General features: G+C 48.8%; 8 protein-coding genes across 8 annotated transcripts; 6 read left to right on the top strand and 2 right to left on the bottom strand.

Moving 5' to 3' along the window:
- Positions 1–1,522: 1,522 nt before the first annotated feature.
- On the top strand, positions 1,523–4,575 carry F4807DRAFT_443771 (uncharacterized protein). Its single transcript, XM_047999582.1, has one exon. It carries the CDS (start codon positions 1,615–1,617, stop codon positions 4,246–4,248), a length of 2,634 nt encoding a protein of 877 aa, XP_047849888.1. The 5' UTR covers positions 1,523–1,614; the 3' UTR covers positions 4,249–4,575.
- Positions 4,576–4,977: 402 nt separating this feature from the next.
- F4807DRAFT_443768 (uncharacterized protein) lies at positions 4,978–6,430 on the top strand. Its single transcript, XM_047999581.1, has one exon. It carries the CDS (start codon positions 5,380–5,382, stop codon positions 6,385–6,387), a length of 1,008 nt encoding a protein of 335 aa, XP_047849887.1. The 5' UTR covers positions 4,978–5,379; the 3' UTR covers positions 6,388–6,430.
- A 589-nt stretch (positions 6,431–7,019) lies between these two features.
- Positions 7,020–9,059, top strand: F4807DRAFT_289590 (galacturan 1,4-alpha-galacturonidase B). The gene is made up of 6 exons (XM_047994789.1): positions 7,020–7,512; positions 7,574–7,839; positions 7,908–7,987; positions 8,051–8,292; positions 8,356–8,425; positions 8,523–9,059. The coding sequence occupies exons 1-6, from the start codon at positions 7,258–7,260 to the stop codon at positions 8,882–8,884; spliced, it is 1,275 nt and encodes a 424-aa protein (XP_047849886.1). The 5' UTR covers positions 7,020–7,257; the 3' UTR covers positions 8,885–9,059.
- F4807DRAFT_443762 (uncharacterized protein) lies at positions 8,991–12,125 on the bottom strand. The gene is made up of 2 exons (XM_047999580.1): positions 11,277–12,125; positions 8,991–11,204 (listed from the first exon to the last, which is right to left on the bottom strand). The coding sequence occupies exons 1-2, from the start codon at positions 11,736–11,738 to the stop codon at positions 9,234–9,236; spliced, it is 2,433 nt and encodes an 810-aa protein (XP_047849885.1). The 5' UTR covers positions 11,739–12,125; the 3' UTR covers positions 8,991–9,233.
- Positions 12,126–12,373: 248 nt separating this feature from the next.
- On the bottom strand, positions 12,374–14,222 carry F4807DRAFT_289543 (SWIB-domain-containing protein). Its single transcript, XM_047994788.1, has 4 exons — positions 14,117–14,222; positions 13,863–14,002; positions 13,233–13,742; positions 12,374–13,158 (listed from the first exon to the last, which is right to left on the bottom strand). Exons 1-4 carry the CDS (start codon positions 14,127–14,129, stop codon positions 12,970–12,972), a joined length of 852 nt encoding a protein of 283 aa, XP_047849884.1. The 5' UTR covers positions 14,130–14,222; the 3' UTR covers positions 12,374–12,969.
- A 2,598-nt stretch (positions 14,223–16,820) lies between these two features.
- Positions 16,821–17,282, top strand: F4807DRAFT_464839 (uncharacterized protein; the record flags this gene model as incomplete). Its single annotated transcript, XM_048002190.1, has 2 exons — positions 16,821–17,002; positions 17,066–17,282. The coding sequence occupies 2 exons, from the start codon at positions 16,821–16,823 to the stop codon at positions 17,280–17,282; spliced, it is 399 nt and encodes a 132-aa protein (XP_047849883.1).
- A 1,589-nt stretch (positions 17,283–18,871) lies between these two features.
- Positions 18,872–21,622, top strand: F4807DRAFT_443751 (G protein-coupled glucose receptor regulating Gpa2-domain-containing protein). Its single transcript, XM_047999579.1, has 2 exons — positions 18,872–20,242; positions 20,338–21,622. Exons 1-2 carry the CDS (start codon positions 19,560–19,562, stop codon positions 21,185–21,187), a joined length of 1,533 nt encoding a protein of 510 aa, XP_047849882.1. The 5' UTR covers positions 18,872–19,559; the 3' UTR covers positions 21,188–21,622.
- A 1,001-nt stretch (positions 21,623–22,623) lies between these two features.
- On the top strand, positions 22,624–26,793 carry F4807DRAFT_289501 (uncharacterized protein). Its single transcript, XM_047994787.1, has 2 exons — positions 22,624–25,504; positions 25,582–26,793. Exons 1-2 carry the CDS (start codon positions 22,981–22,983, stop codon positions 26,721–26,723), a joined length of 3,666 nt encoding a protein of 1,221 aa, XP_047849881.1. The 5' UTR covers positions 22,624–22,980; the 3' UTR covers positions 26,724–26,793.
- The last annotated feature ends 70 nt before the right edge of the window (positions 26,794–26,863 follow it).

Genomic DNA, 26,863 nt, shown 5'->3' with positions numbered 1-26,863 from the left:
CTAACCCTAACCCTAACCCTAACCCTAACCCTAACCCTAACCCTAACCCTAACCCTAACCCTAACCCTAACCCTAACCCTAACCCTAACCCTAACTTATTAAATAAAAAAAAATTTATTTTTAATTTTTTAATTATTTTTATTATAATATTTAATATAAATATTATTTAATTTTAATTTAACGTCAAATTATTATTTTTTATATTATAAACATTATATTATTACTTTTATAATTAAAACTTTATTAAATTTTTTTCCCGGAAAAAAAACTTTTATTAATCGTTATTAAATTTTATTAAAAATATATTAAAAATAATAATTTTTTTTAATAATTATTAAAAAAAATAAAAATAAAAATAAAATTAATTAAATTATAAAAAAAGTAATTATAATATTAAAATAAAAGTTTATTTATTTTTTAATTTTTTAAAAAAAATAAATAAAAATAACTTTAAAATTAATATATAAATTAAACGAATCCGTAATTTAAAAAAAATTTAATAATAAAAACTTTTTAAATAATTTATAAATTTATAAATTTTATTTAAAAAAAATATAATTAAAATTTATTTTAATAATAATTATTTTAAACTTATAATTAAATAATAAAAATAAATAATTTATTTTTATTATTAATATTTTTATTATTAATAATTTTATTATTTTTATTATTTATATTAACGTATTAACGTTAAATTAATTTTTTTAAATTTAAAATTTATAATAAATTTTTATTATAATATCGTTTTATTTAATATTTATATTAAATAATTATTTATTTTTATTAAATATTAATTATTTTTAATATATTTATAAAAAAAATAAAATATTTTATATAATTATTATTATAATTATAAAATAAAAAATATAATTAATATAATAATAATAATAAATATATAAAATATAATACCGATAATATATAAAATATTATATAATTTAAAAAATATAATAAATTTATAAAATATATATTTAATTAAATATATAAATCAATTTAAATTATTTATTAAAACGTTAAATTTTTAATATTATTTAATAATTTTTTATCGGTTTTTTATTAATTATTTATTAATTAAATAAAAATTAATTACGTAATTAAAAAAAAAGTTTAAACGTAATATATTTTTTAAACGAATAATAAATATAATTTTAAAATTAAAATTTAAAATTAATTAAAAATATTAAATAATAAAATAATTATTAAATAAATAAATATATATTAAATAATTTAAAAATATACGATAAAAATATTATTAAATTAATTAATATAACGTTATAATTATAAATTAATTTTAATTAAAAAAATATCGTTTTTTTAACGTAAAAATATCGTATAATTATCTTTATTAATTATTAAAGTGTTTTAATAACTATAATATAATTATTTAAGCACTTATTGCAATGACCGTAATATAATGGTTAAAGCAAAGTGCACGACATGGTTTCAATCGAAGACAAGGATGTATATAAGTATTATGAAATGTTATTTTCGACCACACAACGAATATGTGATCATTCGGACGTACGCTTCTACGCACTCGATTGCCTCCTTGAGGCGCCTTCTTGTCTCTGTCAACAAGAAGCGTCTGGATGCCTGAACTCCAACCCCCGCGCTGATATGTGGCTGAAGGGACATAACGTTACATCAGCCCCTGCGGAGGAGCGAGGGAAATTTCAGCTCGGCGTGATACCACTTCTCGGTATCCTTTGCAAGGACGCTCGCGTTCGCGCCTGCCAACATGCAGGTTGTCTGGAAAAGAAGAAGGTCATGGCTAGTATTGCTCCCGGTTGCAGCTGGGAAGCGTTCCGAGATTGGGCACTGGTGGCCATGTCCTGCCAGGCCACCTGCCGTATAAACAGAAACACGAAGACAAATCTCGTCCATTTCCACCTAGCGAACGCGGTCAGAGGCTGCGTACGCATCTTGGGAGAATACAGGGATTTCCCAGAACAATTTAGTGAATATCGTGACGGGTTCGGAACCCACATTTCCGATTTGGTGGGTATCTGTGATCTCGTCCATTGGATGGCAATGATCCAGTCCTCTATGGGCATCGATTTGGGCTTTGAAAAATGGGATCATCAGTTTCTACCGCCTCACATCAGCCTCCGTCGCAATGTTGAGGCGCGGAACAAAGCGAGGCAATTGACGATTTGCAAGACTCAGCTGTGGAATGCTGTCAGTCTTGCCGAGCGGACACTCAGTGACTTTCCAGCTATTGTAGATGCTTTGGGTGAAGCCAGAGCCCTCTGCCACGATCACGATGGGCGACATCAGCATTGTACACCAACCCGATGTCAGGTTGCCCACATGAACACCACAAGAGTTGGACAACTACATAAGTGTCCCGATACTACCGAGTGTTCCTTACACCTATTTGACCTGGCAGACCTTTTACCAGCTGTCGAACGTGGAAACAAAACAGCCTGGCTCTTGGACCTCTTGCATCCACGACTGGCGAGAGCGGACGAAAAATACATCGCTATCTCACATGTCTGGTCAGATGGAACTGGTGTTGGAATCGAGGGCCACGGACGAGTGAATCGCTGTCTTTCTACCTACTTTGCAAACCTGGCACGTAGGCTTGGTTGTGTTGCCATTTGGTGGGACACGCTTTCTATTCCACTCGATGATAAGGCCCGCGCTCAAGCACTGAGCGAAATGCACAACAATTACGCCCACGCAGAGTTTACGGTGGTGCACGACTCCTATCTTCTGGCAACAGACTATACCGATCCCGGAACGGCTTGCCTGGCAATCATGCTGTCTCCATGGTTTACAAGGGGTTGGACGGCTTTGGAATTTGCTATGTCCAACACAGTAAAGGTTCTTTTCAAGGGTTCGGACCCCATGACACCTGATATTAAGGATTTGGAACTTGACATTCTTGCCAGCAGCCCTGCCACTGTATCACGCACCCATTGGCTAGCATCTTGCATGATTCGTCGTGTCCGTAAGCGTGGTGAGGCTACGAATCATATCACCGATCTCTTGGCCATCTTGAGGCCGAGGACAACAAGCTGGTTAAGGGACCGTACTGTAATTACTGGATTACTGGCCAAGGTCAAATGGGACTATACCGACGACGAGAGCGAAATCATCCGCAAGATAATTGTGCACCTGGGCTCTGTGCCCTACAATAGCCTGTTACATGGTCAATCAACCATGTTCGAATGTGGGCCGTTTTCGTGGTGTCCCGCTTCGTTTGACGACATGCCGATGGACATAGGAACCGACATGAATGGTGACCTAACCAATACGAAAGGGAATCGGATGCTTGAGGTTGACAGAAAAGGGATACTGACGGGCCTTTGGAGCTGTCGTGGATTGAGCCAAGCTGAAGTCGAACAGAGAACATTACAGCCTTATGGTCGCCATCCTGAAATACTTCTCAGGGTCCAGTCTGCACTTATTCATTGGGAATGCTGCCTGCTACTGAAAGGCGCCGCCCAAACCAACGATGAAGAGCCGTTCCTACTGGTAACAACGTTTGGCTTGGATGAGGGCGCGGACTATTCCGCCATCATTGACTGCATGTATGTTGGCGCCGTGGTGTCGGCTCGAGGATACGACAGAGACCGTGATATAGAGCTGGACCAAATTGCACCTTGGGGCTGTTATGAAATTCGACTGGGCAAAGAAACCGAGAAATCCTGTGAGGGGCGAAATGCGTGCGACTTGCTCAATAAGGCAGATGAGATGGAAGACGCCTTTTTCGAGCAAAAGCGTCTGAGAGCCTCGCAAGGAGACCCGTGGCATCCAGGCACGCTGCCAAAAACTTATGAGAAGTATACTATACATCAACTTGCGGAAGCAGACAGCACGATGCTCGATGCACAACTGACCCAGGCAGTTGATCAGTTCAACAGCGGAGCCATGAGGCACTTGATCAGGCAAAACGCCGAGTTCTCCCCCGACCAGGTAGAAAGATTGGAAGAAAGAGGTTGGTACAAGCTCAAGCACTTAGGTGATGCTTACCTTGCCGTGGGCATGCGAGAAAAGGGGGACGAAATGTACACACGTGCGACAACGCTGCTCTTTAGCAAGCAGAACCTGGCAGACACTTTGAATACTCAGTCCATGGACGAGTTCAGCGAGGTCTTTTCATTCCAAGGAAGAAGGGACTTGACAGAAAGGATGTACAAACGTGTGCGAGACGAAAGTAGTGACGTCGTCCTAGGACAGGGCTTCTTCAAAAGGCTTGCTATTTCAAAACTCGAAGAGATGACACATCGATGGCTCGTGCAATGAATGGTTTAGTAGGAATGGCAGCACCGCGCATTATAGATATGTTACATTTATATTGTAATAAAACGCATAACTTTTTCGGATAACTATAAATGTCATGTAACTGGAAAACCTTGAATCTATGTTAAAAGAAATTCGGAATAGCGATTCAAGATCCTTTCCACAAGGTCCAAATTCTTAGGCAAGTCGCTTCCCGCATTTCGATCTAGAGAGCGAGATTGCGAGATAACGAAGGAATTCGTTGACCGAAGCTCGAATAGTCAGTAAGCCAATTGTAGTTCAATTAGACTATTATGTCAACTGTAGATCAACCGCAGTCCAATCAGACTACAGCTTCAACTACAGTAAAAGGGGTAAAGTGGGGCGTGACATTGTTAATCTTTCCATCAAATAGGACAGTAGTTCGAATTTTGCATTGCATTAGCAATCAGTGTTCTCTTATTCGCATCAGGGCTCCATCAATTCTACCGAGAAACGTTTTAATGTGATAAAAGTTATTTCGGGGACTCCGACAGCGCCAGTAAGCTCGAAGTCATCACCACGCTGGGTAGCCCATGTTGTCTGTAGTGAAAGGCTAGATGTAGTTGTTGCCGTATGATGGGAATGGACGTGGTGGATGCGATCGCGTTATCGTGGTTAGACATGCATCCAACCATTAGACATTTTCGGAGCCTGAAGTTTCCTTGAAAGTCAGTTCAAGCTAAATACTTAGTTCATGCCATGGGCACTTACCGGATGAGCCGTTGTAGTAACGAATTTATACGATAGAAAGTTGCCAATTTGGCTTTCAAAATGGTCCGAGCCAAAGAGTAGCTGCTGATCCATGCAATGCATCTTGAATACTTTCAATAGGTAATGGGAAAGAATAGATGTAACTTACTTAAACCATGCTCCCACCATGTCATTTCAAGGCTTAATACGCCTTCTGAACGCCACTTGAACCTTATATACCAATACATAATGAAAGAACGTATGTGTATAAATACCCAACTCTGGTTCCTGTGATTTTAACATGTTGGATTTTAGTCAAGTACTATCGACATACCAAACCATAACATTTCCACGACTTGCAAATCTTGGCATCCTTTGCCATTATCGTAACCGAAGCTATACAACCTATATTCTTTGGCTCCAATGTCCCAACAAACAAAACTGTCCCCTCTTAATATTAAGAAACGTCGTGGAGCAGACCTCGCTGCAAGCAACGACGAAGAACCCATCACAGAGATTACTCAATGGCTCCGAGAGCTGATCGAAAAAAACAAGACCGGCCAACGAGTTATGAGTCCGTTGACGGAAGAGAGAGCAAGACAGATCGTCGAAAATTTGGAGGGAATTGGTGAAGATCTCGAAACTGCCGACACGCCACTCGTGCGTGGAGTAAGGGGCGCCTTATCAGGGTTCAAAGATGAAATGTGCCGTCGACTAGAAACGGACTGTAAATACGCCAAGTGTCGAGAGAAGCTCGAAAAGTTATCCAAGGACGGATTCTTCTTAAGGTATGGTGATTATTTCGCCAACGCGGTAGGAGACTTGAGGAAGGCAGCGCTAGAAGTCTCAAAAGAGGCCAAGAAAACCCGGAAAAAGGCAATGAGGGAAAATGGGAAAGCACCGACCCATCTAGACTCCGAGGCCCATGCCATGCGAGAATTTCTTACACAAACATGGAGTCAAATCGACGAAATCCTTACGTTGGAGGGACGAAAACTGAAGTCCCCTGGAAAGCCGCCTGCCCCAATGACCGACCTCATCAAGATGCTGGCTAAATACGCCCAGATACCTAACTATAAAGGAATAAGAATAGCCATATCTATGTACGGGAAGCGAAATGACTTGGTGCACAGGCACTTAGCTGTGTTGGCAAAGGAGGGAAATTATTTCGGGCTGGCTACAAGGCTAAGGGACGATCTGAGAGCTTTAGTACTACAGAGGTTCATCTCATCGGAGGACAAAGAGATAACCCGTGTATCCATCTTCAAGATGATAGATCGATATTTCGAAGAATTCAAACTGGATGAGGACACTTACGAACTCATGGACTATCGACCATGGCCAGTCGGACAGGATAGAAAACCCATCCGAAAAAGGGCAGAGAGGCCTGCACCGTCAACCCGACAGAAGGAGAGTCCTCGCTGTGGATAGTCCACCTCGTCCACATCAAAGGTGGGAGAAGAAGAGGAAGACGGAAAAGAACGTTGTGATAGTGGTGATGGTGATGATGATGATGATAACAGCATTATTCCCAAGTGGATTACTAAGTAGAAATACGGTTGCTAGCGCCGACCACACCACACACACATATATATATGTACCAACGCAGTATGATGAACGACACCTCCATAATTAAGACAGTTGTCGACGGAATTAGAATAATATACCTATGCTAATTTTGGTGCGCTACCGGTGTGCAAATATGCCTCCCCATGAAATGCATGAGATTCCCGTGATACGTCTGCGGGTGTCAGATCTCTTGCATGATAAACGGCATGATCTATTGGGAAAAGGAGAGCGTCGCTCCTACGGAATGGCGAGCTAGATACCAATGCTCAGCTGAATTAACAGTGGCTAATCCCCTCTAAGATGGATTCCCTAATTGTCTAGTGACATGTTTTGGATCGTTGAGTTATGAAAATGAGCCTCGTCTGGACATGGTTGTGGTGACTTGCGTGTTCCCTGACGCATTGCGATGTGTTTATTATACACCGACGCGGTGGTGGAAAAAACGAAGATAACCCCCTAAACGTAGGGTACTTAATGGTAATTCTAATAAACCGACCTCCTAGAATGTCGTCGACTTTTCACGCCGCCTGAACGAAATGGAAGGATGCTCCTCCACAATCTTTGCGGGGTGAGGTGGAGAATTTCCCCGGATTGCTACCTTGAAGCTCGGTGTTATTGCTGATATGTGCCGAGCAGGGTTCATTGAAAGAGGGTTCGATTCGCAGGAAAATATTTTCGAAAGGGATGAGCAGGTTGACATAGTAAAACGTCTCATTTGCCGTAAACCTCACGATGAAGAATCAACTCGTGTACTTGCCTTTCATCTTTTCGTTGGTCCAGGACGTTTCGGTCGTGGCCAAGAAGACTTGTGTAGTCGAATCTCACGGAACTAATACGACGGATGATGCTCCTGCTATCGTCGATGCCTTCAAGGAATGCGGGCGCGATGGCAACGTTATATTCCTGCCTACTACCTATTACATCTCGTCGGTCATGAATATTACGTGGCTTAACAATGTCGACATTGACATATATGGGACTCTGCTGGTACGTTGGGTTTACCATGAATGATGATGCTGAATTCTTAGGCTGATGACGTCTACCTCAGTGGAGTACGGATATTCAATATTGGTTGAATAACTCCTTGGATGTCGGTTACCAGAACCAGTCGACGGCGTTCATTCTAGGCGGCGACGAAGTTCGATTAAATGGCCATGGCCGGGGGACTTTCGACGGCAACGGCGACTATTGGTACGAGTGGATCTCTCATCAAGAGAACACCTCCAACTATCCCGGGAGGCCGCACGCCCTCACCTTCAACGGCCTCCGGAACTCGGTGGTGAGGGGCCTGACCTTTCTACGAAGTCAGATGTGGTAAGTGCAGCTTCGGGCATGTTGCTCGCTACGGATCAGATGGCGATTCGAGATGCTAAGTTCCGAAGGACGATGTCGCTTATATATTGCGAGCACGTTATCCTGGACAGTATATTCGTCAACAATACCGGCAACGTGGTGCAGAGTTGTAAGTGTCGAGTTTCAATCGCCTCGTATTATGGACCTCTCATTCGATGATAACACGTGTTAGCCAATACTGACGGGGCCGACACCATCCGCTCCTCGCATATCACGTTCAACAACTGGACAGTTTACAACGGGGATGACAGCATCTCGCTAAAGGCGGATAGCTATGATGTAAATATCACCAACTCCCGATTCTACAACGGAGAAGGCATTGCTATGGGTAGCATAGGACAGTATTACGGTGTCACGGAACATATTAGGGGGGTCAAGGTTAAGAACATTACCTTCGACAACACTCTCCACGCGGTGAGCAGTTCCTTGGACTTGCGCAATGTTCAAGTCCTACGCGGTTGCTAACGCGAAATATAGGTATATTTCAAAACTTGGACCGCCGACCAGAACGGATACCCGCCAAATGGTGGGGGCGGAGGGTTAGGGAGTGAGTATTAACGGTTTATCTATCCGCTAGCGAGTTTCGTGCATCTCAAACGTGATGAGAATAAAAAATCTAGGCTGACGGATTCTTATCTAACCAGATGCTTCGAGTATGTACTTCGATGATCTCTTCACCACGGAATTGCGCGGCGCCGCGTTTTCCATATCCCAGTGTACGCGCTTCATGGGAGCGCCGGGCGACGGAAACTGCACGAACTCCGAATTTGAGATCCTGGACATCACCGTAAATAACATGTCGGGCACGACGAAATCCGACGAAGTCGCTAGCCTTCAGTGTAGCGCCGTCAAACCTTGCGTCGATATCGGGCTCTTCGGCGTCGATCTAAAGTTCGACAACGGGACCTCCGCAACGGCTTACCTTTGCGGAAACGCCGAGTCGCCTCGCGGATTCAACTGCACAGGAGAGCCGTGCGTCGGCGGGAGTGACACGGGGGGTTGCTAAAGTGAGTATCTGTACTGAGATCGAAACGATCGCGTAGGTTACGATCAAGTCACGCTAGTATATGATTAGATGAGACGGTGGACAATCTAAGCTGATTATATTTCATACATGGGAGGAACATGTGAAGCTATTGAAGTAATTCGGTTAGAATTCGATACGCGAGGCCTTCGAATGTTCGCTGTTGTCGAAGTAAACACCTGGTAACCTCGGAGGCGCATACTCCGCATCTTCCGGTTCTCATGTGAACTTATGTATGAGCGGGTTAGCCATGATTTGCCAGTTTTATGGATACTACTAAAACATGCGAGCCGTTCCTCGGAGCGTCGTTTTTGATGTCGTTTACGTATCGTCAACCCCACTGAACCAGAACTTTCTTTCTACCTTTATTGCCCTTCTTCCCCTTTCCGGGCGCGTCGCCCTTGTCTTCTTCCGCGTTGTCCCCGGAGGCCTCGGGCCCGTTCGACGATCCCCACGAGAACCCGGTGCCTCTTGAAGTCCCGGCGTCTCTCCGTACGCTGCCGGTCCCGTAGCCGAAGATGGTGGTCGTGGGCTTGGGCGCCGCGGGAAGTGCCGGAAACGCTTCGTCTCTGTTAGCGGGTCTCGCGGGTCTGGGCTGGGTTTGAGCTCCCCCGCTGGAACCCCAGAGAGCCGTCGTCGGAGGCCGCGTCGCTCCGCCGGCGTTGGGATTGCTAGGCGGCAGGGCGGGAAAAGAGGCCGCGGGCGGTGGCGGCGGGTTTCGAGAAGAGCTCGCGCTCGGGAACATGGTCGACGACTGCGCCGCGCTCGAGCGCCGCGATTGTTGGGTAGAGCTTTTCAGCTTAAGAACGCGCGTGGTGTGCCTCTGGGACGGTGCCGCCGCTGCCGCGACCGGAGAGCTGGCCGCGGCGGCTGCCCATCCCGTGTTAGAGGTTGTGGCGCCGTGCATGCCGCTCAGGCCGGGTAACGTCGGATAATCTTCGTTGATCGCTCTCCAGTCGTTCCACGCATTCCTTAACCTGTCGCCCTTCTTCTTGTCGTCGAAGAGGTCGGCCGTCTCTCGGACGAGCGTGCCCAAGGCCGATGAAGACGTGTCCGAGAACAGCGAGAACAAGGCGTCGACGAGAGCCGCGGCCGACATCTTGTCCTGTCTGAAGGAGGATATGTGACTTCGGAAGGAGGCGATCTTGTCCCGGTCGTTGTGTAGGAGGTTCGAGGCCCGCTCTATCACGGCAGAATGACGCAGGAGGCGGGCGCGGTCTTCCGGTGTGAGGTTCGGATCCGCGAGGCTTAGTCCCTCCATCTCGGGAACGGGGACTGAAGGACCGGGCGTGGAGCTACCGGAAGCGCGCTGAGCTGTCTGAGCGGGCGGCCCGGCGACGCTCGACGACGAAGGTGCTGACAATTGACCGCCGAAGGTTCGGTTGGAGACGGATTGCGAAGAGTGCACGGCCATCTGTCTTTGGAAAGCGAGCTCGTCGCGTCGAAGAGGTTGCGCCGAGCTGACCGGGAGCGGTTCCGCGTTCGGATCGCGACCCCTTCCTCGCCTATCCCTGTCTCTCTCCCTATCGCCGTCTCGGTCCCTGTCCCTGTCCCTGTCTCGGTCTCGGCCGGATCCGCCGCCGCGTCTTTCTTGTTGGTACGGTTGTCGATAGTCGAAGCTCGAAAGGTCGACTAGGCGGGCGTCGCGCCTCACGTCTTTAGACAGCGAGTTCGCGTGTTCGCTGAGCTGATGCGCTTTGAGATCCATCTCGGAACTGAAGACGACGAACTTCTTGTCGAGGCACTCGCGATCGAGGCACAGAAAGTGATCATTTTTGAAGTGTTCCTCCAGCGCGTTATAATCCCGATAGTAGTGAGGCTGTCGAGGATCTTGGCGGTCGCAGATGAAGCATCTCTCGTGCTTGCTTCGGCAGTGCTCGTAGAGCTTGTCGTCGTCGTAGAATCGCTGGCCGCAGAAGGCGCACAGCGGATGGCCCTTGAAGCCCGTCTGGTCTACGGCGCCGGGACGATCGTCTCCGTGTCGCATGTGCTTCTCCAGTTCCTTGTCCGTGAACAAGTCGTGCTCGTGGGTGAAGACCTTCTTATTCCTCGTACATAAGTCGCACATCTTCTTTTGGTGCGCGCTGCGGACGTGCCGGTGCAGGTCGGGCCAGCCGAGGCCGGCAAAGTCGCACGAGTCGTCGGGGCAGTTGTAGCGCAGTAGGAGGACGGTGTCTCCGACGATGTCCTCGTTCGTGTACCGGATACCGATATTATCGTCGGCGCTGGTGACGTCGGCGTCGGAATAGTCCTGGTATCGCTTCACTGCGTCGTCTGTGAATAGGACAAACGGGGCGAGCGTCTACGAATACGACGGAGGTTAGCTTGCTACGTCTCGGGCAGAACGTTGGTAAGACAGCTAGGTTAGCCATACTCTGCAGTGCGCGCACTCTTTATTCTTGTATAATGCCCGCATGCGTAGGGCGCATATGTGGCATGTCCTGTGGTTGCAGGGAGCGACCGACTGGTGGATGACGGGGCTCGCGCAGATGAAGCACACCTCGGCCTCCACGTCCTCCTCGCCTCCGTCGGGATCCATAGTCTTTCTCGGTAAGCGAGGCTGCGGCAGATTTTGTTCCGGCTTGCTTGGGTCTGAGTGTGCCGGTTGAAGAGGATCGGCGGATGAAGAGGACGAAGCGGCCGGCGCATGGCCACCCCTACCTCTCCCGCGCTGCGACCGTCCCTGGCCTCTCCCTCTCGCACCCGAGTCTCCTCGTCCGCGACCTCTGCCTCTGCCCCTAGCATTACGGTCGCCTCGGCCGCGGTTTGGCCCGGACGCGGCAGAGCTCCCGGTTCCGCTCGGTGCGTCCGTCGGGATCCCGCCAGCTGAAGACATGATGATCGGCCGTGGAGCGTTACCGTTCGCTCGAGATGATCAAGGTGTGGTCTTGCACGCGTGGAGGACGCGGGAAATGCGGCCAAAGATAGTCGCAGCTGAGGAAGGGGAATTCGCTGCCCTTGCCCGAAAGTCGGGCGGTAGGATGGCAAACGGATGAAGCTGGGCCGATATTCGTCTAGAGATTAGATTGTTCGCAAGATGAGCTGTAGAGGGGAGAAAGACGAGATTTCTGGCTACGTAGCTGACTATACGCGTCAAGATCTATTTGAATGCGGTGGAAGATTCGGGATTATGTAGGTAGGTATTTGAGTAGTTGGTAAGGTTATTAATTCTACCTGGCAACTAGAATTTATGAGATATCCATATAGATAAGTTGGATTGCACCTTCCTTACCTAAGCCATCCCACCAGCAAACGAACGTCGTGCGTTAAGGGAAAGGTTTTTAGTGGGTGCGATGACACATCCGGTCAGTGTGTTTCGCATAGCCACATAGCCGCGGGGCAATTCTTAGTGGCTTTATAATACGGGCAGTACGGGTTAGCACCTAAGCCACAATTAAGATGACATCCATTCTACCCGCGATCGCCCTGTTTGCTTAGGTGTATCCCACCTCAAACCCCTGGAAATGACACAGCGCAGGGAATGTCATAATGTCATATTACAAGACAAGATTGTAACATACCTAGGCTGCTAGGTACACGTAGCAATGAATGAACCACCATACATAGGGTATAGGCTACTAAATTCCGTCCACTCCCGCTATCCCGTAGTGATGAAGCTATCCACGATATTTAGCTCGCCGAATTCCCAATCTGCTGACCACCGCGGAACACGAACATTGCCAATCTAAACTGCAATATAGTATATATGTCGTTATTGAATTCAGTCGTATTGAGTTACCTAATCTAAGACATTACCTTGGAAAGCGAGCTTTCCCTCAAGCGCCTTAGGTAGGTTGGTCAAGTTTCTGCGCCTTCTCTCCCGCAAACCAATCTTGTACCGTCGCGGAGACTTCTAGTAGTCTCAGACAAAATCCTCCCTGATAACGTACGAGTCCGGCAGCGAAGGAGATTACCCGCAAAGCATCTTACGCCTACGTGAATATGCAGCCGCCAAACCCGCCCATACCTAGCAACCGTTTCCCAAGTAGATACAACGTACCCCCCCTACATCCCCTTGGACCGCCTCGGAAGGCGTAGACCGAGGAACGATCTCCCCGCCCCGTCGACTACTCCTCGTCGACGGGATAAAGATGGTTTCCCACCAGCTTGTTCATCTGGAACATGTCGACCTTCGCCTGCTTGAAAACTGCCTGCATCCTCTCGTCGCAGCGAATCTGTCTTTTGTCGTTGGGGTCTTGTAGTTGGTTGCCCTTGATGTGCTCCCACAATTTCTTGACGACTTGCGGTCGGGATAGCTGTGGCCCGAGGTTAGAGTGCTGGACTTGCCGCGGAGCCGCGCCCCCGGAGGTTTGACGAATCATATGCTCACCTGTGGCTCCCCGCATAACTCTGCGAGCGGGTAGCTGAGATTAAAAGGCTTCTGGAAGCCTCCGCCGGCCTTTCGCGGCTTGTTATTCGACTCCTCGCTTCCCTCCACGTCGCTGTCGTCCTCGGCGCCGACCTTCTTGTCGCTCTTCTTTCGAGGCGTCGCCTTTTTCTTCTTCTTCGCGGGCGCCTTGGGCTTTCCGCCTCCGCGGGTTGCCCGAGTTCGCTGATTTTCCTGGGCCTGTAGGAGAGCCGCCAATTTGGCGTCGGCGTCTTCGGTGTCTTCGCTCTTCTCTTTGCGCTGCTTCTTCTTCGGCGGTTGCACCGATACCTTGATCTCGTCTCCGTTAGCGTCGTCCTCGACGTCGTGGCTACTCTCGTCGAAGCCGTTGGCCTGCCGCTTGGGCGACGGGCGCGGAGAAGCCGATTCGGGCTGAGGAATTGCCGAGGAGGGCGGCGGCGCGGCGGAAGAGATGGCGTCGAAGCGCTCTTCGATGAGAGCCTTGATGGCGTGCTATGTACGGGTCAGCAAAACGCGGAGGCCTAGCAGACGAAGGTCGCTGGTAGCGGTGTGTTGCGAGCGGTTGCGGGGCGGCGAGGGAACCCGGTGGGAACCCGGGAGGCTGTCACACACCTTTTGATCGCTCAGGTCTTTTCCGCCCAGAGCAGCCTCGAGGCCCATGCGGATCTTCTTGCGCGTGACGGTCTCGAGATCTGCCGTGGCCAGGATCCCGTCGATGATTTCCGTGTAACGGGTCTCCTCCTCCGCGGTCACTACTCCTATCAGTCGGGGTACTGCTTCGAGGTTCATATATATATCACGTCAAGAAAACGCCAAGTTGTTACAACGGCGCGGCGAGTTTTAAAATATGTGAGGTTAGAACTTACAAGGCGCAGCCATGATATCGTGGTATATTTCCGGCTACTAATTACTAGATACGATAGAATTAGGAATATGACGATGTGTAAGTTGCGGTAATGGCAGTTATATTATGAATATGAGTCGGCAGATGCGCGAGGAGATATCAACGTAGGCAAAGTAGCTTATCGGAATCGTCTCGAGAACCAAAGCATAGCGGCAATACAGGATGGAAGAGAGGGAAGAGTTGAAGGAACGACTAGGGGTATCGTGCCTTTGGCGCAGATCGGAAGGCGTGATGAAGCTGTCGAAACCAGGTAATAAACGAGCGGAAAGTAAGGAAGAAGCGATCAGGTATCTACAAGGTTTAGTGGCCAGGCTTAGATATCGATCACTTTATGAAAAAGTAGACGTGCACACCTCCTTCACGCGTATGACCTGTTCGCAGCTTACGCAGGGAGACGGCGGTGATGATGACGATTATAACGGATTATGACGACGGGAATTCGCCGTGGTTGTAGGTGCGCCTTAGAAGACAGGAAAACGCGATTTAGGAAGGCGGCATGTGGTAGGTTTAGCAATTGTAGTCGCTCCGATGTGAAGTGGGAGGTTGTCGGCGGGCGCAGGTGACGTCCGCTGCAACGATGCGCGCGCGTGTGGGCTCGGTAAAATGGGGGGGATGAGTTGAGGCTGATGGCAGGAGTTCGAATTGGAGGTTCGATGCTTGAATGAGCGACGGATCGATCAATCCACGCAGGCGACAGACACGCAATATCTCTTGCAATCTAGTCTGGCTCGGGTCTTGATTGAGGTTGAATTATTAGTTGTAGGTTGTATGGGTGTAGGTAAGCTAGAAAGTGGATTACGAGATATGGATCGGAACGGCACACAAAGAAGGTTGTCGTTGACTCTTCCGCCGCCGAAGAAAAAAAGGTCACTGGACCAATCGCGCTTCCGCTTTGTTAGTCGCATGTAGGGTTACCCGAATGTACATACCTCAGGTACGACGCTTGTGTACCTACCGCTACGGTATTAAGGTTCAGAGTCAAATTCCAAGGGAACGTTAAAACTTCGGCACCTTCCAATGGGTACCTCCTAAGTAGTTGGAATCGCACGGAAATATAATTTTTACAATGCTCGACCAAAGAAAAACGAACACATTTCTTAGCTCTGCGTTTTCTCGATCTATTATTATCTTATTCGCATCTCGACGTGGTAGAGATCCATATATCTGAAGTGCTGGCTAACTTGACGGTACGGTACTCCGTACATTAGGTAAGTATCCCCATCCCCACCCTGTCGGCAAAAAAGAGCATGTACACATATTTGACCTTACCCAGCGGCTACGCTAGGTCTAAATAGGATGCGGGACGATGAAGATTGCAAGGAGCTGCTAAACCCGACCAATCAAGAGGCCAGGCATGTAAATTACCGCTTCAGGTATAGCCGACCTCCAGAGTGACAGTGACATTCGTTTTCGTCTTCGACGTTTGGCTTCAATCTAGGCATGTAATCGTCAGAATGAATGTTTTGTCTTTTTCTAGAATGTTTGAAAAAGATCGTCGCCCGAAGTAACTCGTATCAAAAGGCTTAGAAGCAAGCCAAGGTCAGGTAGTCCGTTATATATATGACAAGTCTTATTCGATCACTAAGACAGATACGTGCATATAACTAGGTATATATGTCACCATGTAGCTTTACCTATACCCCTCATGCAATTACGCAGTTACCAAGGTTCGAAATGAGAACTTCATCCGAGACAGAGGTGTTCACAAGATTGATCATCTGATATATACTTCTTATATATGATTGTCACCTTCCATACCACTACAGACTATCCAAGATGGACCGAGTGCCTTTTCGGTTATCCCCCTTTCCACTAGGTATAGGGATAGATATAAAAACAAATAGAAGCAACAATTGCTCGGCCAAAAGGCATGCCATTTATTTGCCCTCGCCCACGCTAAAGCTGAACCGAATTCGTCCCCGTCGAATGAACTAGACTACCATAGATAGACCATTCTCAGCGCGGCGTTCAAATAGAAGCGATGAATCCCGAAGGCAAGTCCGTTGATTGACTATATCAAATACATAACACCATTAAGTACATCACCTCGGACTCTTTACACTCCTCATCATTGTAAAGTAGGAATATTCGCGTGGTACTTTCGACATGACGAGTCCTTCCCAGCTCTTGCCTTTGGTCGGTACTATCACGTCGAACTATCATTGATATGTGAGATTCCTCTGCCGTAGCGGAGAGAGCCTTGCGACAAGCGGCTGCTCTTGCCGGGACCAAGCTTCAAACTCAAGCAGCAATAGACCATGTCAGGCTCCTCTAAGTTGATGCTGCAGACGACCGCCACGTCTATTGCGTCTGGGTAGACTCAGATACCTCCGTCCATACCCGTCACCCCTCCTAACAACATAATCGAGTGGCAGGTAAAATTGTTCGATGTCTCGTGATACCTTTACCTTGCCCAAGCAACGGCGGGAGGTGATCTGGATCTAGATAGAAACATATGGAAGCCGAGACGCATTTCGCTTAGCAAGAGAGATGATATCGTGCATCACGAGTAGAGGTATCGAAACCATTAAAGCGACACCTCCCGAGCAGGGCAGGGGAAGCGAATACGTGAGATCAGGAAACGTTACGGATGTCCTGCGCGCATGACGGCCAATATCATACTAGACACCCGCATGTTCCGCGTGGAAGGTCCGAGGTCCACGACCATGGATTGCGAGAGCCCCGGTGAGATATGCAGCAGCATCAAGAAGTGGACTTTGATGCGAATTCAGGTAGATTTGCGACCGAAGAAGATCGAAGCGCTGATCAATGGGAAGAACGCGACGGAGATCGGATTTGCCCGCGAGGCGCTATATACGGCCGGCAGCAAGCTTCTTGACGAGAAGACGTTCCGCAATATCGCGGCTAGCTGAAGATGACCCATAGCCAAATTCGGCATGCGCCAGGATAGTCTCTCCAAGGAGTTACACTGTCGGCACGATGTGTTTCCTTTCACCATCCAGGAGACCGACGCCTTCCGCTACGGCGAGCGCGAGGCGGCGAGAGAGATGCGGACCCCTAAGAACTTCATCGCTTATACGGCCATAGACCTGCATCTTCGCGACCCTGATGCGCTTTTCGGTCCGGCCACGTCTCGGCTGACTAAGGATCCCGTATGGGTGAGCTAGCATCATTAGGGTCGCGTGCTTGGATTGTTTCGTGATCGGTCCTATGACGCTCTCCGTTATTTTACCGCTTACGTGCAAGCTGAGGATGGCGTGGGAGACGGTTGATCCTTAGCTAGCCATGTTAAAGCAGCTAGACCGGAACCGTTACCCGCCAGAGATTTCCATCAATGACTCGTTCTTCGGCCACTACGTGTGTACGTAGTATTTTCTAGGTCCGTTTAATCAGCGGCGCTATAAAATCTCACTTGGTGAAAAGACATGTCCTTTCTGATGAGAAACGAGCTATTCCCGGTGGAAGTCTCACTTAGCTCCGTGAGCATGTAAAAACTCAGTCTAGCATAATTATATCACACTTTTTTCAGCTGTAATATCGAGATGTCTCTAATTAGTATAACCTATCAATGGAATTTTAGATCGTAATCCTTCGGCTCCTTAGCTAGACTAGCCTTCGGAAATCTGGTCGGCTGCCGAAGGTTACATTGATCGCTACCACGAAACGAGGGAGCCGTCATGGCTGATGAATGACACTGCGGAATAACTCCGTAGATAATTCTGTACATGGTAAACATTTAAGTGAAGATAACCTTATATTAGCACCACATTATGGCTTGCATGCATCAGTACTACGCCCACTTTGGTGGACATGACATGTATGACCTATAGGTTTCCAAAATCTCATTCTTTTACAATCGGACAGCATTACGAGTTTAAACTCAGAAACTACTGGGAATAACCCATGGAAATACAAAACTTCTTCCTGTTCCGGTGGGAGCCACTCCCCTGAAGTTGACAATTACTAGTCAGGTCGTCTGGGTTTAGTAAAACGCCTCTCACTAGGTAGGTATGTTTGTAGTTCGTGATATCATATTGTAACTTTGATATGCCCCTGACGTCAAGCTCGATCGGTACCGATCCGCTGGTCCTTTTTTTAAAAAAAACGTATGCGGCCTGCTTGAGTTGCATCTCCACAGGGGACCACGTTACCCAGGTCCCGGGGTGCCAGGGTGGAATCGGAAAGCCTCAAGTTTAATACCACGACATCCTTTTAGCCATTTCGTGCAAAACTATACTCGACATCGTCACAAGGCTAGCCTACCTACCTGAGTTACCCGCAACCTAGGAAATATTGAGCTTGATAAGTTCAGGAGTGTAGAGTACTACGGGACTTAAAACGTCAAACCTCGGCACTAGGTTAGACTCCTCCATTTCGTAGGTAACTGCAGGATCAAGCTTATCATCAATGAAGCTCCTTTAGATTCTACAAATATACCTAGGTAAGTATCAATCATTTCACGCCAAGCTTACAAAGGCGCTTAATTTTCCCTCTGGGGCTTAAGGTAGGAAAGGAGTTTTACTAAACAACTAGTAGTTGTGACTATTCCCTTTCGTTTTGAGTGGCCCCGTATGAAAGTTGCGGATTGGTCGACCAGCAATTCTTCAGGGGGCGAGACGTGAGCTGAAATGTGGCCAAGACCCGAACGTAAAGAAAACGTATTACGGTCCGAAATTTCTCTTGGTATGAAACCTGATTGCTGTAGTATAAATGCACCTTCCTCTTACATATTATATCTATCCTCGTTCTATATAGGTAATAATCAAGCATGGGTACCTAATGGGCCTGATTGAAAACCACAAACGTGGATGAACCTGTTCGAAAAATGGAGGAGACGTGGAACTATGAAGTCACCTTGTTAAATTACTCGTCCGTTGGATTAATTCTAGTTTCTCCGTGGCTAGTATCTGGGCTACGCATACGATGAAGTGTTTAGGTAGGTAACATGTAACAAGATCAACAGAGCAAGCATGTATGGTTTAAACATTATTTTTTCTGTATTATAAACCTTAAGACAGCGACACGCAGTACTACGCAAAGTGTGTGTCTTTTAAGGATAGATATTATACTAAAATATTAGTATATGCTTAGTGGAGCATCCGCACGAGCTTCTCTATACTAGTTTAGTATGGCATTAGCTGTGCCTCCGGGCCGGTCTTCATATAACCTTAGCGAGCGGTAGCATGAAAGATAACCTACGTCTAGTCCGTCTTGTCGTTCTCGTAGCCCGTTAAAAAGGGAAAGGTGCGGACGAAACGCTTTTCACGCGACCTCACCCCGGTATCCTTCCCTGGAACTAGCTGACCTTATAGTATGCACTTTCCCACATCTCTCACTTCATGTAGATGCTCGAGCAGCTTGGGAAACAAGACTGAAGTGAAGGATCGCCTTCGGGTTCACTCTACCATCAAATCCTTCCGTTCAAGGAAAACGTATGGAGAGGTATGGCTTATGGTGATGGCTACGGCCCGCTGGATCCCGCTAGCGACACTCTTTCGCCTCTACAGAATAGTCATCGCCACGGACTTATCGCTGTCGCCGTCTGTGGCATCGTCTCCCTCGTCTCGACGTCGGCATTATTCCTGTACTTGACGTATAAATTAATAATATGGCGCCTGCGGACGCCCGAAACAAAAGATGACGGTCGCCAGACGCCGGCTAATGACCTATCGTTGGGCCTAGCTCAGAGGAACTTCGGGATATCCAAGAGCGCTATCCCCCAGGGGTCGGAGGAGCACGTGCGGCAACGGCGAGGGCCGGGACGACGACGGCCGAACCAGTTTCTTGTCCTCGTATACAACCTGTTGCTCGCAGACATGCATCAGGCCACCGCGTTTGCGCTGAACATACCGTGGATCCGGGAAAACGAGATTATCGTCGGCAGCCCGAGCTGTTGGGCTCAAGGCTGGTTCGTGTCGACGGGAGATCTGTCTGCGAGCTGTTTTATTTGTGCCATTTCCGTCCACACCTATCTCAGCGTTGTGAAAGGCTATAGGCCGCCGCACTGGGCGCTCCATCTTGCAATAGCTGGTCTCTGGTTATTTGTCTATGTCATGGCTGTCACTGGGGTGGCCGCGACTAACAATGGAAAGGAGGCTGGCGGATTCTACGTGAGGGCGGTAGCTTGGTGAGTAGTAATCGATCCCGAATACTTTATTTCATCTCCGTTATTGTGCTTAGTGTTTGCAAGTTCGATGCTGCTGTGGCTAACATCTGCTCAAGGTGTTGGGTGAGTGTCAGGTACGAAAATCTCCGTCTCTGGCTTCACTACTTGTGGATCTTTGTTTCGATCATGGTGACTAGCATCCTATATACTCTCGTCTTCATCTCTCTTCGGGGGCGAAAAGTATTGTGTCGATCCCATTCGCGTCGCCGACCATCGACGACTGCTAGGTCTGGGCAGAACGGCGCGTCCGCTCGAACGCACCCGTCGGATCACCGTCCGGCATTCCTCATCTATCCGCTCATATACGTGCTTTGCACGGCGCCCTTGGCTTTGGGTCGTATTGCGACTATGACTGGGAAAGATGTGAGCGTAGCATACTTTTGCTTGGCGGGCGCCATGATAGCTTCTAATGGTTGGTTGGACGTGCTTCTGTTTTCGACGACCCGGCATTCCATTATTTTCAACGCTCCCCCGGACTCCGAGAACACGGGCCTAGAGACCTTCGCGTTTATGAGGACGCCGTACTGGAGGAAGTATGGGAACATGGTATGGGTGCAGGGAGGGGTTCATGGGAGTGATGTCGAGGACAAACACCAACCTAGGATACCGAGGAGTGCTGCTCGGGGATTCGATAGGCTCAACCGACTGATGAGACGGGGTGGAAGAGACGGCCGTTCTACGCATGGAGCAGGCCGCTGGAATGGCGGCCGAAGAGGTGGGAGCCAGGAGTCTTTAAGAGGCATTACAGAGCAGGCTGAAACTGGGATTCAGATGGATACGGTCACGACAGTCGTGGTTGAGATTGAACACGACGATGCTAAGGCGAGGTCGCGGGAGCCTTCTGCGCACTCGCTGGACAGCTCAGAAAGGGTACCCGTCGAAAGCGCAGGGAGTTTACGTCTCTGAACATAAAGGGAGGAGTTCATCTTTAGATGTATGGTTATAGAGACGGGTACCTTCCATTAGTTCAATACGATATCCTTACCTTTCAGCCTTTCAAATCGACACTGGGGTCAATTTGGGGTTAGTAAAGGAATATCAAGAATACCAGCTTCTGAATTGCTAGGCACTTAGTAGATTTGCCCAGTTTGTATGAACTTGGGTCATTATGGAAGATAACAATAATGGTGATAGATTTTGACGGACATCCGTAATTATATTTGGGTACCCCTTAATGAATGTTATGCAAGTCCCCAGAACTTATGTAAAAATGAGTGGAACAGAAATGAAAAACATAATCGATGAAGCGACGAAGCGATTGAATATTCCTGGAGTTTATTGGATTATTCGAACATGATGTGATGAAATCACTATTCCATGATCCAAGTTTCCAAAGTTTATAATGATTACCGAATGTCTGACTCTACAGCTCTTACTGCCCTTATTATTTGCACTTCAAATGAGGAAAGTGCCGATGACTTTGTCAGACTTCCCCGGTTACATAATGCCAGATGGCAAGAAGTTCCAACAGCTGGTTGGTCTCAATTGGTGTCAGATCGAATCCCCGTTATTCCCGTTCAGGTAAGGTCTGATGCTCCGCGACTGCACAAATGTCTGTAATGTCTGTATTACCAAGCGCCCCTGCATTAAATTTAGATGCGTACATGCGTACAAGGCTACATAACACATTAAGTCCACATCATATGAATACGTCCACAATAATAGCCATTTTATCCGTGCCAGCCGTGCCCTCCTAACGAGAAACGAGAAACGAGATCCCACCCAGGCTGCCAGGCATCGAATCTGGCAATCGAGAGGGCTTATGTCTCACAAGGCACAGGAACCTTGGAAGCTGCAACGAAACGACATGTACAAATAGAGTCTAACCGCTTCTGCCGGGCGGACTCGTCTCACCACATCGCATCACGAAAAAATGAAAAATTCTCTCACATTTTAGAAATTCATACACCAACCTTCTTGATTCCATCTTTTCTGCCATCTTTTCTGCCATCTCTCCTTCATCTTTATTTCCCGTATGCCCCATCTGATTTATGTAGCGGGGTAAAGGCAGAAAGAAAGCGAAAATACATCTTTATTGCTTGATTCCTTGTTTTAATCCTTCTCAGCGTTACCACTTAACAATTTTAATCGGAGACCTTTTTTTACCGACGCTGGTTATCGTGATTCTAGCTTAACAGTTCGTGACTAAGATTACGTGGATCCCCTTTCTGGTCGTTCTTCGTTCGACTAGGAAGACTAAGCGACCTCGACTCACCCTGCCCTCGAACCGATCTATCGAGACAAATTCCTGCGATTCCACCCTGCTTACGACTGCGTTTCAGTTGCTTTTGCCTGGAAGTTGCTCGCTACGTACTACGCCTCGTTGACAATTGCGAACCCGTTGATTGCCTCAACTCTACAATTTATCTCGAGTACTCGGCCCTACCTACTTCATCTGCCTTTCCTGTACATTAGGAGGTAGTTTTATCATTTAGATCCATCTCTCCCTCCCGGCACCCCGCTCGATAGAATCTTCCATCCTTTCACAGATTTAGTTACGTCTTAGCATTAAGATATCGTCCATCATAACTCTACCGCAATCTCGACATTGCTCTTACTTCGAGTCCTTCTTTATTCCGTCGAGTTACCGCCGCTCTCTTTTCTCGTCTTGATGTGATCCGACGATCGTTTCATTAACTCTCGTCACTCCTCTTCCGTCTGAATACTCCTTTCGACCACTCCGCGTTGACGTCTTCAATATGCTGCGACGGCCTCCTGGCGAGGGACGGCTCGTCGCTCAGCAGCGGAAGGTTCTGCTCGCCTTAGCCGTTTTCCTCCTTCCCTGGCTTCAGCTTGTAGATGCTCAGCAGCAGCAGCAACAACAACATCGGCAGCAGTCACCCCCGGAGCGAGCTCCCGTTGCCAACATCCTAAACGACTACGATGACAAAGTAGCCGTGAATAAACATGCCGTCCACGGCCGAGACGTTTCCGGTCTCCGACACGAACCCGCCTTCGGTACTGAGCGAGTCGTGGGCAACCTTGCCGCGACTCCCGCTGCCGCCGCACCCTCCTCTAAACCACGTAGCGCGCACGAGAACTCAGCCATCGGCCGCAGGAACATTGTCAACACCGATAGAAAGCGGTTCGGAAATGTACCTATTCCTAACGATGCGAGCGCCCTCGCGACTTTGGCTCCGGCTCCGCCCGTTCGAGCACCAAATTCTCCAAGACATCTGCCCAGCCTGCTAGCCGGCGCTGGGCTTTCCACGCCGCAGACTGCGCGGAGTCTGGAGAGATGGGAAGTAGAAGACTACATTCTTCTGGCGACCGTCGATGGACATCTTTACGCTGTCAACCGCGAATCCGGCGACGAGCGCTGGCACCTCCAAGTTGAGCAGCCTATCGTCGAAACCATTCATCATCGCCCCAACAGTTCCGTGAACGACGGGCGTGGAAACCGTGAACGTCATCCCCTCGATGATTACGTCTGGGCCGTAGAGCCCACTCATAATGGTGCCCTTTACGTATGGACGCCGTCAGGCTTTGGTAGTGGTCTGATGAGCACGGGCTTAACTATGAAGCAGTTGGTGGAGGAATTCGGATCTTACGCTGTCCAGAACCCGCCCGTAGTTTACACCGGCCACAAGAAGACTACCATGATCACGCTAGATGCCGCTACCGGACGCGTGCTCAAGTGGTTTGGGCAGGCCGGCTCCCAGGTTGACCAGAGCGCCACCTGCTTTCCTCCGAATGGGCGCTTCGTCGACGCGGACAGCGAGGAATGTAGCGACAGCGGCACCATCACGCTTGGCCGGACGGAGTACATCGTCACCATACACCGCTCGGACGATGGCAGCGAGATTGCCACGCTCAAATATGCCGAGTGGGGTCCGAACAACTTTGACAATGACCTGCACCAGCAGTACCGCGCCACTCAGGACAACCGTTACTTTACTAGCCAGCATGACGGCAAGGTCTATGCGCTCGCCTATCCCGCGGGAGTCACGTCGTTTGCCCTCCAATTCTCCGTTCCGGTCGCCCGTGTCTTCGACATCGCTAGGCCGCAGGATGCTCCGCACGGCAGCAATCCCGAACTCGTTCTACTCCCCCAGCCGATTCCCCCCACCCGAGATGAGGACTCCGCCCGCGCCCGAAGTCATAGCGTCTTCCTCAACCAGACCGAAACCGGAAGCTGGTACGCTATGTCTGGCTGGTCGTACCCTCTGATCGTCGATGCCCCCGCGGCTAAGCTTGGTCGTGTGAACAGGTGGGAAGACGACATTTCTTGGGATGATCTCGACGCGCTTTGGATAAACAAGGCGTTGGTTGGTACGCACGTGCTCGGAAATGCAAGGAGCGTTTCGCAGTGGCCGCCGACTTTGCCGGCGAGCCTCCCCTCCCACCCTTTCCCGCCGGAATCCGACAACGACGACAACGAGTCGGCGGTGCCGAGCCCGTTTCCTGATGCGGAGACCGAGTCTCCGGGCGTCATGAACACGGTCATCGCTCTTCCCCAATATGCCGCCGATAAGACGGTCGATTTTTTTATGAACCCTGTCCTCTTTCCCGTTCTCGTCTATCTCTTATTTCGATACTACAAAGACCTTGTCAGATGGATTAGACGGGTCGTCAAACCGAAGGAGTATCTTGATGACCTAACATATGTGCCCTCGACGGATTCTAGCACTAGCCCGCCCCGGGAGGTCGTTCTCGATAAGGCTCATACGCCTGACCCGGTTGCGGGCGAGAAGCAGGATGAGCCGACGTCGGTCGAGGTGAAGAACGTTGATAAACTCGCCCCCCCTACCGTATCTGTCGCGGAAGTTGAACCGACGGACCTAGAAGGGGATCGTGACCAGCAGCAGACCGAGGGAGAGTCTCCGGAGAAGAAGAAGAAAGCGCATCGCGGTCGGAGAGGCGGCGTCAAGCATCGGAAAGGGGCGAAGAAACAACGCGACTCGTCCGAAACTCCGGGGGAAAAGATCTCGGATGCTGGAGAGGGGATCCCCGGTCTTCAGAACGTCGGCATGCCGTCTAAGCTGGAGCCGAACATCACGACGATGAGCAACAACCCGGAGGACGTGAGCAGTCCCATCGTCAAGATAGATGGTATTGAGGTCAACCAGGATGAGCAGCTCGGGATGGGTAGCAACGGTACTGTTGTCTTCGCCGGAAAGTTCCATGGGCGAGACGTCGCGGTCAAGCGTATGCTCACCCAGTTCTGGGATATCGCATCTCAGGAGACCCAGTTATTGCTGGAGAGTGACCATCACCCTAACGGTACGAGGCCGGTTATTATTTATTACCCCTTTATGTCTTTGCGTGTCTTCGCGTATCATTGCTAACCCGGTGCGTAGTAATCCGATACTTCGCTATGTCGAAGAATGACAGTTTCTTGTATATTGCGCTGGAGCTTTGCCAGGCTTCCCTATCAGACATCGTCGAGAAGCCGGCCATGTATCGAGATCTTGCCCAGGCCGGCGAGATGGATTTACCTCGAGTCCTCCTGCAGATCGCGCATGGTCTGGGATTTCTTCACGACCTTCGCATCGTCCATCGTGATCTGAAGCCGCAGAATATCTTGGTTACCATGGGAAGAGACGGGAAGCCGCGGCTTCTCGTGTCTGACTTTGGATTATGCAAGAAGCTCGAAGGCGGGCAGTCGTCTTTTGGCGCGACTACGGCTCACGCCGCCGGTACCTCGGGCTGGCGTGCTCCCGAGCTTCTCCTCGATGACGACGCGCGGGAAAGCTCGACAATGTCCATGGCTAGCACGCACAGCGATTCAAGCCAGCTGGTCAGTGCCGACGTGATGCCCAACCGCCGCGCCACTCGCGCGATCGATATTTTCAGTCTCGGTCTCGTCTTCTTCTACGTGCTCACCAAGGGACTGCATCCTTTCGACTGCGGCGATCGCTACATGCGAGAAGTCAACATACGAAAAGGCCAGTTTAACCTCAAACCTCTCGACGTGTTGGGCGACTTCGCCCACGAAGCCAAAGCATTGATCGAGACGATGCTTCGAGCTGACCCTAGAGCCCGGCCTTCGGCTAAGGACGTCATGTCCCACCCTTTCTTCTGGTCGCCGAAGGAAAGGCTGGCCTTCCTCTGCGACGTATCGGATCACTTTGAACTCGAGCCCCGTGACCCGCCATCCGAGGCGCTGATGACGCTGGAGTCGTGCGCGCCCCAAGTGTGCCGGGGTGACTTTCTTAAACTTCTACCGAAGGAGTTCGTAGAGAGCCTCGGCAAGCAACGAAAATATACAGGCTCCAGGCTTCTAGATTTACTACGGGCGCTTAGAAACAAACGGTTCCATTACGGAGACATGAGCGAGCCTCTCAAAAAGATGGTTGGACCTTTGCCTGACGGATATCTGAGTTTCTGGACTCGGCGTTTCCCAAACTTGCTGATTATATGCTGTACGGTCATTTACAAATTGAACCTGGAGGAATTGGATAGCTTCAAGGAGTACTTCAAGCCAAGGACACCCCTATGACCCTTGAGCGCGTAGCTAAGCAGTATCTAAGTAGCAGCTAATGAATGATGATGAGCTCTATAGAACCCAATTCTACTTTGCTACGATATGTGAATGCGTGATGTTTAGGTACCTAGGTAGTTAATTGTAACTTGAAGTGA

Source organism: Annulohypoxylon truncatum (genome assembly GCF_022578515.1).
Source record: "Annulohypoxylon truncatum strain CBS 140777 unplaced genomic scaffold F4807scaffold_44, whole genome shotgun sequence".
NCBI classification, from domain to species: Eukaryota; Fungi; Ascomycota; class Sordariomycetes; order Xylariales; family Hypoxylaceae; genus Annulohypoxylon; species Annulohypoxylon truncatum.
The sequence above is the reverse complement of the archived record's forward strand: the minus strand, read 5'-3'. Positions and strand labels throughout refer to the sequence as shown.